At 57.4% G+C, this 14,104-nt stretch overlaps 1 protein-coding gene across 1 annotated transcript; it reads left to right on the top strand.

Annotated features, from left to right (window-relative positions):
- The first annotated feature begins 531 nt into the window (after positions 1-531).
- On the top strand, positions 532-1,748 carry LOC127464714 (translation initiation factor IF-2-like). Its single transcript, XM_051775183.1, has 2 exons — positions 532-1,419; positions 1,534-1,748. The coding sequence occupies exon 1, from the start codon at positions 573-575 to the stop codon at positions 1,407-1,409; it is 837 nt and encodes a 278-aa protein (XP_051631143.1). The 5' UTR covers positions 532-572; the 3' UTR covers positions 1,410-1,419; positions 1,534-1,748.
- The last annotated feature ends 12,356 nt before the right edge of the window (positions 1,749-14,104 follow it).

The following is a 14,104-nucleotide window of genomic DNA, read 5'->3' on the forward strand; positions in this document are numbered from 1 at the left end:
GCGCCCCCAAGCCCGCGGCTGCGGGGACACGGCCCGGGGGACAGGGGGGCGGACGGGACGGGCGGGGGGCAAGGACGGAGCGGGGGTGCGGGCAGGTCGGGCTGTGCAGCGGAGCAGCGAGGGGGGAGCAGGGGCAGGCAGGGGGGGCCGGGGGCAGGGGGGGGCCGGGCTGTGCAGGAGGGCAGCGACAGCGGCCGGGGAGAGGCGGCGTGCGGGGAGCGGGTGGAGGGTGGGGAGGAAGGGAGGGGACGGAAAAAAGGGAGAAAAGTAAAAGAAAAGTAAAAACGAAAGCGAAGCAAAAGAGCCGCGGCAGCGAGAGGCTCCCGCGGCGATGCCGCCTCCCCGCGCACCGCCCGAGCAAATGGCGGCGGGGACGAGTTCCGGCGCTTAAATACCCCCGCCCCGACCCGCCCCCTGCCCGTCCCCGCCCCGCGCACCTGGACGGGCCCCGCCTCGCACACCTGTGCGGGCCCCGCTCCGCCCCGGCCCCGCCCCGGCCCCGCCCCGGCCGCGCCGTTCAAAGCCGGCAGAGCCGCGCTCGTCCCGAGCTTGTGCAGGAAGCTCGTACCGGGATGCTGCGGGAGCGATCGGCGCGTCGGAGGACCGAGGCTGGCGAGGGAGCTCGGCAGGAGGAGCGGGACAAGGATCCGGACCGGGACCGCGACCGGAGGAGCGAGGTTGGCTTGGGGCTGGGATGGGGCTCGGCACCCGGACGGGGACCAGGATCGGTGCCGGGCTCATCCCAGCCCGGTCTCGCCGCCTGTGCCCCCGGCAACGCGGGCGGGAAGAGCCGCTCCGGGGCGGGCGCTGGGGCCGAGCGCGGCGGGGCCGCTCGGGCCGGGGCTCTGCCGGGGCCCGGTCGGGGGAGAACGGCGGCGCTTTCGTCGTGCAGACGCGGAGCCGGGGCTGGGACCGGCCGGGGCGCGGGGACACGCCGGGCCGACCCCGAGACCCCCGAGAAGGGGTGCCGCCCGCACCCCCAGCGGGATCGGAGCTCTCCCGCTCGGGCACCCCCGAGGCCACCGCACCCGCTCCCGGGGAGAACATCGCCCGCCTCCCCCTTCCCCGCGGCCGCGGGGGTTCCCGCCCGCAGGGCCCCCCGGGAACGAGGGCTCTGGGCCCCGCCGGGGCTCCGGCCACGGGCCCGCTCCGGCCGCGGGGAGCCGGGGGTTTGCCGGGGCAGGGAAGAACGAGGGCAGCCCTTTCTCCGTTCCTCCCGTGCTCCGGGACCCCGAGCAGAGCTGCCCGTCTGTCCCCGTGTCCCTGTGTCTGTCCTCAGGCGGCCCCAGGAGCTGGCACTGACCGTGCCGCGGGTCGGGCACAGGCTGCTCCCAGCTCTGCCTGCGGAACTTGGGCAATTACCCACAGCTGTTCTTTGCCCTGCCATCCATAAGGTGCGGCTCATCTGACATCTGTCAGGTGGGACCTGAGGCTCTCCTTCCTCTCCCCTGTTTCCTCGGCAACTCGCTCCCTCCCGGGCCAAACCCTCTGGTTTTTCAAAATCCCGTTGAAACATTTCCTCTTTATTTGCAGACGGGGAAGGTCCTGCCTGGGAGGGAAACGGCTACGGGGGAGGAAACCAAGAAATGTCCAACCGGACGGTGCTGCGCGAGTCAAAAGAGGGGCAAGACCGCAGAGAAATAGAGTCAGGAAATGCGCTTTTATTCAATCTCGGCAGGAGCCCTTCGCAGCCCCGGGCCGGAGGGAGCGCGGCCGGCTGGGCTGTGCCCGGCTGGGGACGGGCACCAATTCATCGCTGCCCTGCACAGGGAAATTTTCCGGCCCTGCCCGGGATTCACCCAACGGCTGCAAAGGTGCTCGTGCGACAACCGAGCTCATTTCCAGGGATAAAAGAGCCAACCCAGTCCGGAGGGATCCCTCGCTCCGAGGCAAAGGCGTTGCTCGAGTGTCGCCGCCTGGTCCCGCCTGCGGGGGGTCGTCTCCTCCAGGTGAGCGTTTGGATCCCAAAATGCTGGGGGTGCTCAGGTCGGGGCCGCTTTTCGGGCCCGGAGTTGGACGGAGCCCTCGGCGGCTCCTGCTTCCCGCCAGGAATGTTCTCGGGGCTCCCTAGGCAGTCCCAGCTGGGCAGGGAACGCGGGCCGGGAGGACGCCGGAGCGACAGAGAGTGACCCAGTCCTGCTTGGGCTTCCTATTGCCAGGGGCTGGAGGAGCTGTGCCCCGGAGCTGTGCCCTACAGCACCCGTGGGGTGGGCACGGGGAAAGGGCTGCCCGCGGCTCCTCAGCCGGGGGCTGCTCTGAACGGGCCCCCTGAGATGCCTCACCCTGGACACGCCCCAGCGCCAGCCCAGAAGGCCCCAAAGAATCCAGCCGGCCCTCGGCAGTGTCGGCACGGCGGGGCTGCAGAGCAGCGCGGGCAGCCGTTCCCAGGGCCCACCTCCCGGAGCTCCCCCGCGCCCCCCGCGTGTGTCCCGCCCGCCCCAAATCCCTGCCCTTCCAGCCGGAGGCCAGCAGCCAGCAGCAGCCTTAAAGCCAGGGCCATGTGCCCTCAGCGGCACTAAATCCCGAGCGAGAGCCCTCGGAGATGCCTGAAAGGAAAAGGGGGTGCTTGGAGAATGTTGGGCTTGGAGACAATTCGCAGTTTTTCGGGGACCCAACCGCAACCGCAGAACCCGTGGACAGCTGGAACAGGTGGGGCAGAGCCGAGGTGCCCTGAAGGCAGGGATGTGCATCCCTTTCCTCGGGGAAAAGAACTCCCCGGGGCCGCTCCCGAGGCTCCGAAGGGACAGCGGCTTCCCGGCCGGAGAGACGTCCTCGCCCGTGCTCAGGGGCTGCCTCGCCCCGGGCCGGGAGCGCGTCCGGCCCCCGCCTTCTCCCGGGCCAACACATCCCCTGGAGCCCGGCCCGGGGCGGAGAATCGGCCCAATTCCAGGGAACTCGCTCAAGTCCCCCCGGGACACCAGCGGGGTTGGGGAAGGAGGGTTATAAACAGCAAAGCCTGTGGAATATCAACCTGTCCTTGTCCCGATCCCGCTGAGCAAACCTGGAACCGCGGCTGCTTCCCGGCAAACCTGGCATTAAAGCAGCAGCTCTGCAGGGGAAGATCCGGGCTCCAGGAGGCACTGGGAGGCTGTTCCAGCAGGAATTCCCCATGGAATTGCGGGCTGTAGGTAGAATTCATCCAAACCTGCAAAGCTGACACCGGAACCCAAACCTGGGCCCCGCAGAGAACGATCTTTGTGCTGCCCTGTCGGCCAAAGCTGCTGCACTGAGAGATCTTGGCAGCCTGAGGGAGGGCATTCTCTGCATCCCAGCAACCTCCATCTCCCAAGGGGACAATCCAAGTCCCAAAAGATTCCTTTTGCCTTTCCACAGGGACACTGACCCTTATTTGGTCCTGCTCTCCCACGGTTCATTTTGGGGGATGAGTTTGTGCTGGTTTACATTCCCCGACTCCACCCACAGCTGGAGGTTTGGGGTTGTGGTTCTCTACTGCCAGCAGGTTCCCTAAGGAGCCAGATACTCCAACAATCCCCTCGTTTGACTTTCTAGGTGAATTGTGCACAAGCCAGTCCCCCGTTCCCTATCCAGGCTGGGAGTGCTCGTGCCCTTGGCACAGTTGGCTCTGGCTGGGCAGGAACTGAGAGCAGGACACGGGGCAGAGCGGATCAGCTGCCCAGGGAACCTCCAGGAGATGAAGCTACGGGATCCTCATTCCAATCAAGGGAACACATTCTGCCTCTGGCAGAAGCCGGGAGCCAAAGCAGATCCCACCGGGCCAGGCTGGGGGCAGCAGTTGGATCCACTCTGGGGGAAAGCCCCTGTGCCTGCCAGGAGCTCTGACTCTGTTTGTCCTGCCAGCTCTGACCAGTGTCAGGGCCACTGGGAGGGATTCAGAATCCAAAGAAACCCCAAATCCTACCGCAGGATTCAATCAAAGGAAGGAAGCCCTTATTGTCATAAAAAGCTTAAAAACCTGTTCAAAATTCTAGGACAGCAATCCTGGGATTCCCGGGAAACTTAGTAGTGCTCTTGGTTCCATTTCAATGTATCTGTAGTCCCTCAATGAGCAGCTTGGAGAACTTCCCCTGGGATTTAGAGGCTGAGCAGGGTTTGCTTTGGATTGCCTGGTACCTCTGGCCCCAGCTGGTGCAAACACAACTTGGTCCAATGTGGTTAAACACAGTTTGCTAGGCAAACAGTTGCTGTATCCCCTAGAAATTACCCCAAGTGTGTAGATAAAACCTTCATCTCTGTCCCTCCTCAGTTATCCCAGGTTTTCCTGGCTGGGAGCCACACAGAGGCTGTAAATTCAAAGGCAGAAAGAGAAGGTCTGTCAGCAAAAGGCACAAAGAAGGGGACAGGTTTCAGAAAACATTTCTGCAATCCAATGAATACTTCATTGAGTACCTCATTTATCCTTCAAAATATTCATTCTCTGCCCTGGACATTCCCTCAAGTTTTACCCCCAAAGGTTTCCCCTCCTGCCCACCCCTGACTGCCTCAGTGTCCATCAGGAGGCACATCCTCTCTGCTACAGGTGACCTCACACTGGACCCACTGCATTTTCCCGACCTCTCCACATCTCAGCAACTCATTTCTACATCAAGATGTTCATTCTCTACCCAGCAGACCCCCTCCAGGTTACTCTCAACACTTTCCCCACCTCTCCACCACCCAGGAACTCATTTTCACCTCAGAAGAGTCACTCTCTGCCCTGCAGATTCCCACAAGTTTTACCCCCCAACATTTTCCCTGGAGGTCTGCAAGGTTTACCCCAGTTTACCCCAGGAGGTGCATTCTCTCTCCTCCACATGACCTCTGATTTTACAAACACAAATTTTCCCTCCCTGCCCACCACTGACTGCCTACTGGACCTCAAAAGGCTCATTTTCTCCCCTAGGTGACATCCACACTTACCCTCACAGTTTTCCCTGCCTGCAAACTACTTATTACCTCATTTTTACCTCCAAACATTCATCCTCTGCCACAGAGATGACCTCAAAGTTTCCCCCAAAACCTCCTTACCTGTCCACTACTGATTACCCCAGTTTACCCCAGGAGGTGCATTCTCTCTGCTGCACATTACCTCAGCTTTGACAAACCAAGATTTCCCTCCCTGCCCACTACTGACTGCCTCACCTTACCCCAAAATATTCATTCTCTCTGGGACAGATTGCCCCACATTTTACTCCCAACATCTGCCTTACCTGTCCACGTCTGACCAGCTCCTTCGTACCTACAGAGGGTCATTCTGCACCCCACACACCCCTCAGGCTTATCTCAAACCTCTCCCCACCTGTCTGCCACCGAGTGCCTCATCTTTACCTCAACACATTCCTTCTCTGCCCAGCAGATCACCTGAACTATAACACCCACAATTGTCTGTGTCTGTCCCCACTCACTACCTCAGGTTACCTCAGTGTGTTCATTCCCTGCCCTGGAGAGAATGAACCTCCTTTTTAACCCCCAAACTTTCCCCTTCCAGCCCACTCCTGATTACCTCTTTTTGAACAAAAAACAGTCATTCTCTCCCCAGAGTCTTCCCTACCTGCACACTCCTGATTACCTCTTTTGGACCTCCAAATATTCATTCTCTGCCCTGCAGATTTGATCAAGTGGGACCCCCAAAATTTCCCTACCTCTCCACAGCTGATCACCTCATGTATACCTAAATATGTTCCTGCTCTACCCTACAGACCACCTCAAGTTCACTCTCAAAACTTTCCCCACCTGCTCACCACTGACTACCTCCTTTTGACCTCCAAATATTCATTCTCCACCCTGGGGAGTTTCTCAAGTTTTACCTGTCCCCTGATGACTGCCTTAGTTTATCCCAAAATGTTCGTTCTCTCTGCTCCAAAGACACTTCTGGCCTCCTTGGCAAACTGCCTCTGACACTTGGTTTTCTCCAGCAGAAATTAAGGAATTGCTCACGGCAGTTTGGAGATGAAGTTATCCCAAAGGGAAGGAAAGAACAAATATTCCCGTCAGAGCCCTGGGGATCTGCTGGGCTGAATTGGGAAGGGCACATTTTCTGCAGAGCAAATACAGGACAACCTCAAACACGAAGCCCAGACTGTCCAGTGGGGTGTGAAAGCACCACTGGGACAAACCTCCACTCTCCTGATTCTTTTCAGGGGCTGCTCCAACCCAGCTCTGAAGCTGCCAAGCCCAAACTGTCCCCAGCGCTCTGGAACAACAGGATCTTCCCAGGGATGATGCATTGGAAGCACAGCCCTCATTCTCACCCTCCACACGCTCCCAGGCTCACCCCAAATTCAGGACAAGGGGCCAAAGGCCACTCGGGCCGGGGCTCCCTCTGTCTCTGCGGGCTCAGGGACTGCAGCCACCAGGGCCCTCCAGCACGGACAGCCTGGACCCAGAGCAGATCCCTGGGCATTAGCAGCGTCCTGGGCATCCCTGGAGACAGAAACCATCAGCCTCTGGGCTAGCACTTCATTGCCAGCACACACAGCCTACCACATTTAGGGGGGCAGCTCTCGGACCACAGAGCCAGTCTGACCCAGTTCTCCTGGGCACCAACACGGACCCCACAAACCCCCAGGAATGAGAATGTTCTGCTGCTTTGACAAACTTCAGCCCAGCTTTGCAAACCTCAGTCCCTGCAGCTCCTGCTCTCCAGGGCCCCTTCAGGGCTGGCTCCAGTTCCCTGGAGAACCTGCCCCAGCCCCACTCTGGGCCAGCCTGAGCAGAAGCCACTGGGCTGCCCAAGGAAGAACCCTCCCCTGGCTGCTGCAGCTGGAGGGAGATCCAGCTCCAATGGAATCCCGGGAACAGCCTCCCAGATGGTCTCTCCCCAGCCCTTGGCAGTGGCTCAGGATGGCAGCAGCTCCAGTGCCAGCTGGGTCCCTGCACGAGTCCTTGTCCCAGCCCTGCCACACGGACACCCACGGGAGACACCCACGGGCACACAGGCCTTGCTTGCACAATTCCTCACCCACAGCTGAGGGAAAGCCACACAATGTCAAGAAATAACCTGTGCTGAGAGCACTCATCACTCCAGTCCATCAGGACTTGGAGGCAGTTGGGTAGGCAACACCCCACTTCTGCTTGGAAACATTCCAGATGAGGAAAAGCCACTTCCCTTCTCTCTCTCTGACCCAGAACCAAAGCAGTCCTGCGGGACAACACGGACTATGCACGGAAGGCCCGAGTCAGTGGGGGGAAAAACCCTAAACAAACCAAACCACCCCAAATTTCAAGATAAAAACAGGCTGCTTCCTTAACAGGAGCACACCAAACTCATTGAAGCCAGAGAGGAAATTACAAACAAACAAACAAAAGACCCAAAAAGATGCTTTGCACTGATACACTCTCTGGTTGATCATTCCAAAGGAAATTCTCCACAGATCAGAAGCAAGTACCAATACTTTGTCCTCGATTGAAAACTAATGACTTGAGGGGCTGGACATGTCCAGTGAGGGTTCAGGGTCTGGTGGGTCCTTTCTGGCTGATCCTGACCGGCCCAGGCCAAACCCAACCACCCCCCTGGCTGCTCCATCCCAGACCTGGGGGCAACATTCAGACAGTTTGGAAATACTGCCCTTCCCTGCTACTCCCTCCTTCCTTACACATCCAGTGCCCAGGGAGCAAATGCCAACACCAGGAGGAGAGAAAGGTGTCCCTGTGACTTACCCCACCCCACGGGCAGCACCAGGAGCCCCCAGCCCGGCCGGCGGGGCTGCAGCCTCTTGCCTTTGGCTGCTCCCAGCCCAGGGCACTTGGCAGAGATGGGCTGGATCAGGGCTTTGGCCTGGCCTGGAAGAGAGGAGAACAAGGCAATTAAGGGCACTGGGCAAGTCAAAGGCTCCTGCCCTTCACCCTTCTGTTCAGTTGCTCACTAGAGAGTTTTAACCATGAAAAATCCAGGGGGGACAACAAATGAAACGTGGCCTTTTCCAGCATTTTTATTCCTACCTGTTTCAGGCACTAAAAGGAGGCTCATCTTGCATTCCTTGCCCCATTTGAACAGAACCCTTTTCATTCCAAACCCCCCTTGGGAGTCAGTCAATCCTCTGCCATTGGACTTTGGACAGAGACACCTGGGACGATGGAGCCCAGGAAATGAGGGAGAGAAACCTGACAGGGAAAGGATTCAAGGCACTCCAGAACTCAGAAATGTGTTCATGCCTTGCCAGCCCACCCCAATTCTGTGCCACCCACCTGAGCTGGGCAGGTGAGGCCAAGGCTCCCCTTCCTGCTGCCAATCACTGTCCCAGCACACGGACCCCCGTGCTGGGCAGCACTTGGAAAAACTTGGGAAAGGCAAAAGGAAAATGGCACTGCCTGTCAGAAAACATGTCTGTGAACATCCCTTCTGCACCAATTTAATCCCATCCCTCTGCTCCAATAAACCCAGGGCAGGCAGGTCTCTCCAGCCCAGGGAGAACAGGAAGGAGAACTGCAGGAACACAGGCAGGCACGGGCAGCTCTTGGCACTGATTCCCTGCAGACCTCTCTGCACTTGGGGCTCTTGGCACCTCATTTTTAAAGAATTGGGGGGCAGCAGCCCGGGAATGCCCCTCAAAAACAGGGGCCTGGGCAGCTGGAGATTAGAGGAGGGGAGGTGTGAGGGGAGACACGGAGAGAGAACAGGAACAGGGGTTGTTTGGGAACAGGCTGTGTGTCCAGCAGGGATGGGAACTGGAAACACAGGAGGCTGGAGGGAGGCAGGGGGTGAGCACGGGCCTGCCTTGGATGGATCCTTTTTCCCTTTGCTCAGGGGCCTCAACTCCACCCTGTCTGAGAGCAGCAGGGAACTGCTGCAGGGGAAGAGTTCCTTTAGGCACAAGCCAGTGATGCAGCCACTGGAGCAGGGGAGAGGAACTGACACCAAAATGACACAGTCACCACTGAAAGGGACTTTATTGAGCTGCAACACAAACACACTGACAACAGGCCAGGGCAAGGGGTGCCCCCAGGACCACCAGCACAGCAGCTGGGCTTGCAGGAGCACCATCTTCTCAAGGGATGGAGCCAGGGCTGACAGTTGGGATCTATCCTAAAGATGCACTCAGACATCAGGGCCAAGCCCTGCCCAGTCACTGCAGACAGTTCAGCCCCAGCAGCAGTGGCATTTTCTGCCTCTCCCTCCACTATTATTTGGGAGCCAACAGCTCAAGGCTGCGGAATTTCAGCTTCATAAATGGTTTACAAAGTTGTACTTCCTGAGAACTGGTGCATTTTTGAGTATTCCTGACTCTTCCAGGGCTGCACTTGCCAGGATCCTTTGGGCCTGGTGTTTTGCTGACAGACAGGGCACTCCAGAAAACAACTCCTCCCCAGTCATGGAATAACAGGAACAGCCCAAACACAGTCCAGCACACGGGCTACAGATTTAGGGGATACAAAAGGCAATGAGCAAGGCAGAACTGTGGCTCAGCAGAAATGCCCCCCCCGGCCCCCTCCCGCTCCCCCCCAGCCCACCCGGCAGCCCCGGGGCAGCCGATCCCGCAGGCTCCGGCCCCGGGACAATTCCTGCGGGTGCCTCCACCCCAGGGGAGGCTGCGGGGCGGCTCCAAGGGGGTCCCGCTGGCCAGGCTGTGCCCAACAAAGCCGGCTTTAGGCCAGGCCTGGCACTGTGGGGCCGTGGGCACGGGCAGGTTCCGTGAGCTCCCCGTTGGCCACCCCTGGAGCGCTGGGCAGGCGCCCCGGCGGGGCCAAGGGTGGAGGGCACGGAACAGCTGCACACACCTTGGCTGCCTTGGCCCAGCACACACCCACTGCACCTGCAGCCTTTAGCCAGGGCCCCTGAGCACACCCAGCCCTTACCCTGCTCCTCAGGGCCAGCAGCCCCGGGGCTCCATTCTCAGGCAACTTCTCATCCTTTCCTTCGGTCCTTTGATCCCTGGGCAGGGCAGAGACACGGGAGAAACAACTTCTTAGAATTGATCCCAGAGACAACAACTGCATATTTTTCATAAAATCAGTATAATTACTGATTTAACCAGGGGATGGATTAAAGTGTTCACAAACTTTGTAGCAGATGGTGAGAATCCTGTAAATATGTCCCACCAGTGGTGAGCAGGGACTTGTTCTACCTGATGCCCAAAGGTCACTAATTGACCCCTATAGTTACTGTTTGCATTTGGTGATCAAGTCTTATTATTGCCCTGCAAATTTGAAATTTGTGTTTACATCCAAAGAAACCCCTGGTTTACTTACATTGAAGTGGGTTATTTTTCCAGCACGATATCAGTTGGTGCACTGCAGCAATTCAGGAGACAAAATCCAGTGAATTTTTGCAGTCCAGGATGTGAATACAGCCCTCCAGAGCAGTTCACTGGTACTCATTAAGTCCTTCTGTGCCTCATTTCTTTGTAGTACAATATACACACCATGTCATGTGCACTCAGCCCAGTTCCTAAGTTACTGGTGTTCCCCTGTGCACAACAATTACATCTTGGGGAACCATTAGAGAGCTGCCCAAACTCCCCATCACATTCTGGAATGAAAGGGGGGGTAAATACAGTGGGCATCCCTTGTGCTCCTAAATTCAGCACTCGGGATACACCTGGCCCAGCTCTTTGCCATTGGTTACCAAACAATTCCATGTCTCCACTGCCTACAAATCCAATACCAGCTCCTGTTCCTCCCAGCCCCGTGTCCCCCCAGCCTCGCTGCCTGGGCCAAGATGGGAGCACTGGAATCAGAGTGGGGAAAGGAATTCTGTTATCCTGATGATGTTGGGCTGCAGGACACAGGCAGCAGGTACCCAACAGTTGGACCAATATTCGCCTCGGGAGGATGATGCCCAACTGTGCCATCCCCTGCCCAAGCTGATCCCTTTGCTCTTTTGGCAGCACTGACCCAGAACAGCCCAGCAGGCAGAGCCCAGGGCACGGCCCTGCTGCTGTGACACTGTGGCTGGGACTGGCACCGCTCACCCAGGGGGACAACGATGCCAGGGAGACCCCCCGGAGCCAGCACCATAAGGGAAACTCCAGCCCTGCATGGCCACAGTGCTCCCAGCCCCTGGAATCACATCCATCCAATCCCACTGAGGGCACCAACAGCCGCCCCCACAATGAGCCCGACAGCCCCCGGCCCTGCCAGAGAGTGCCCCGGGCACAAAGGGAGACTGACCCCTGGGCAAGGGCCACTTGCTTCCCGGGTCACCTTGGCCTGGGGGCCTGTTTGGGAGCTGCTTTTCCATCTCCATCCAAATCAAACCAAGTCACCCCACCCAGGCACCTTTTCCAGGGCACTGCCCGGGCCAACAGCATCGCCCAGAGGGACCACAAGGGCTCTGAGGATGGCCAGGATCCACAGTTTCTGTAAGATATCAAGCTACAACATGGCAATATCATTCCCTCCACTAACATTTATTCACACAAACATATTCCCATTTTCCTTGTCTGCATTTAATCACTAATCCCGTGATGGTGTCACTTGGGAGCCAAGTAGCCAAACCACTGCCAACTGACCCCAAATCCCTACAAACCTGACACTGCCCTAGTTCTTCCTGTTTCATTCCCACAGGTACAGTGTCTCACTCAGCACCTGGACTACTTTTGCCTCCCCCCTTCGTGACTTCAAACTCCCTCTGGCACGGGTTATAAGCTCCTGCTTTCCCAAAGTGCTTCCCACTGACAGATGGGGCTGACCCAGCAGTGAGCCATGCATGCTCCCCCTCTGCTCCCAGCACTTGCTCTGGGGCTTCTCCCCATTTCCCAGTGATTTGTGCTCACTGTCCAGGGGATCTACACTTGTTGCTTCAACCACAGGGCCGGTGGCAACTCCCTCCCGAGGCCTCGCTCCTGCCCCGGCCCCTGCTCTGGCTCTGGCTTGGATCCACCATCTCCAGTCCATGGTGCTGCCTTCCTGAGCAGGGCCTGGCCTGTGCACCCTGGAGGAGCTTTGTACCCACGGCCTTCTGGGCATTTCAGGCCCTCTTATCATTTGTTGAGTTGCCACTAAAGCCCAAGAACATACTCAGAGCCACTTCTCCAACGGGGGCTACCTTGGGCTGGCTTCCAGTAACTTCCTATTCCCAAATCCTAAGGGCACTGTAACAGTTCATTAGGATACATGCCCAGAATAAAGACAAGTGCCACAAACATTCAAACACACAAAATACCTTTATTGCAGTGAGAATAATAATAATAATAATAATAATAATAATAAACTTAGCAAAGTGAATCAAAAGTTAATAAAGGATACGAGTGAACTGCCTTATTGTGTGGCATTAAAACAAATACTAAGAACAGCATTCAATACAGTATAATACTAACTAGTAAAAAGGGAGTTAAAGGGATACCAAAAAGGATCTTAACACAATATTATGGATAACTATTAACACGATATTTGGTTAGTAAAAGGGGAAATTAAAGGGGAAATATTATGAACACTAAATAAAGGAACACTGAAGGATATTTAAAGCCTTCTTTCTCTGTTGCCTCCTCTCACTAACCCGTGCCCACCCCCCAGCCAGGCAGGGCTGTCAGGATGTGCAGCAGCTGGTCGGTGCCCATCCCTTGGCGGGCGTCCCCGCGGAGCAGCACAGGCTCGGTGGCAGGATGAGGATCGCTCAGCTCAGCAGTCCTGACAGCCCATTTGATCAGCTCCACCTTACACCACGTGGGGCCAGGACGCAGTGTAAGGGGAGGCCTGAATGGCAGCCAAACCCCGCCTGAGCATTGCCTGATGGCAACAGTCTGGGCCTGCCCTACTTGGAGGGCAAGGGGCCAGCGACCCCTGCCCACATCATCTTCCTCTCACCATCATCCTTCTCACCCCTGGCTATGACCTCTAACATTGTGTTTCAAGGGTAGATGTACCTACCTTGCAAGATGGAGCAGAACCAAGGAAGAACTCAGCTCTGGTAACAGGGGATATCAGGCTGACTTGCTGAAAAGCACAATGGACCTTACAATTAGCTCGTGCCATGAAGTCAAATTGTACCACACTCTAGCTGGTTTCACATCCTAATATGATTTCTTTCTCACACCTCTATGCTCCATTGATCATCTAATTCAAAAGTACCCCCCTTACACTACCCTACTTCTGCCAGAGGCTCCAATTGGCATCATTATCACTGGCAGGAACCTTCAGTCCCCCCTCTCCAGCTCATATTGGCCACAGGTCCAGAGCCTGTTGAATTGCTCCCTGAGCTGGTTCCAACCCTCCCTGCTGCTCATTTCCCACTCAAACTCACACTTCTGTCCTGACACTTTATGGCCCAGGCCAAGGATTGGTCCCAAAGGAGGACCCTGATGTCACCAAAAGCCAAACCAACCAATAAACTGCTGGGCTGCCACCTTGCTCTGGGGGTGACAGAGCCTGAAGTCTCCTGCCTAGTCCTGGGCAATACTTCCTGGGGACCACAGCACCACTGAGTTCCTAAAAATATCACAGCTTGGGCAGGTGCTTGGATTTTGTCTGGATTAACCCCCCCCTTCCTTTCCAGGTGCTGCCCTACTCATTGTAATGGTGCTTGTACTCCCTGAGCCATTCCCTCCCCCATCCAACCATCCCTTGTGCCCTCTCTGACAAGGACAGTGGGTCCAGGTGTTCTGCCACGCTCCCAGGGCACAGGGGGGGACTGTGGAGCCACCCTCGAGGGGGGAAATGTGCCCTGCCTGCCCTGCCCAGGGAATGGGAACTGCCCCAGTGCTCCCCAGCACAAGGCACCCTTGGAAATATCCACTGCAATGGGACACTCAGGGACAGCAACAAGCACTGCACGAGGCTGCTCTGGCACAGGACCAATTTTAGCCTCAGCTTTTCTCTGGACCACTTCACTTTGTTTGCCACCTCATCCTGCAGTCAGAACTTGCTGTCCTTGCAACCTTTCAGGGTGACCATAAATGACAGAGGCCTCTGCTCCAGCACCCACAAGGGCCTGATCCATCTGACAGGATCCATTTTTCCAGGGAATTCAAAGCTCCACCTGAGGACCAGGGTCTTTTCTCACCCATCCCTGTGCTGCAGCTTGGCCTCCATCTCCCTGTGCTTTCAGTTCCCTCCATGGTTGAACACTGGCAGCCCTGGCCCTGGGCGGAGCTCGGCATCCTGATCCCATCCCTCCTGGCCCCCGGAACCGCTGACTCAGCAATGGGGGGCCCTCCATTGCCAAGGGCACGGGCCCGTCGGGGCTCACGGGGGGAGCAGGAGGGCGAAG

The sequence above is a fragment of the Manacus candei genome, unplaced genomic scaffold (assembly GCF_025592945.1).
Source record: "Manacus candei isolate 608988 ecotype Guabito, Panama unplaced genomic scaffold, ASM2559294v1 h1tg000262l, whole genome shotgun sequence".
NCBI classification, from domain to species: Eukaryota; Metazoa; Chordata; class Aves; order Passeriformes; family Pipridae; genus Manacus; species Manacus candei.

Bases quoted from the DNA above. Each gene is read 5' to 3' on its own strand.
- LOC127464714 (XM_051775183.1), top strand. From the start codon at position 573: ATGCTGCGGGAGCGATCGGCGCGTCGGAGGACCGAGGCTGGCGAGGGA.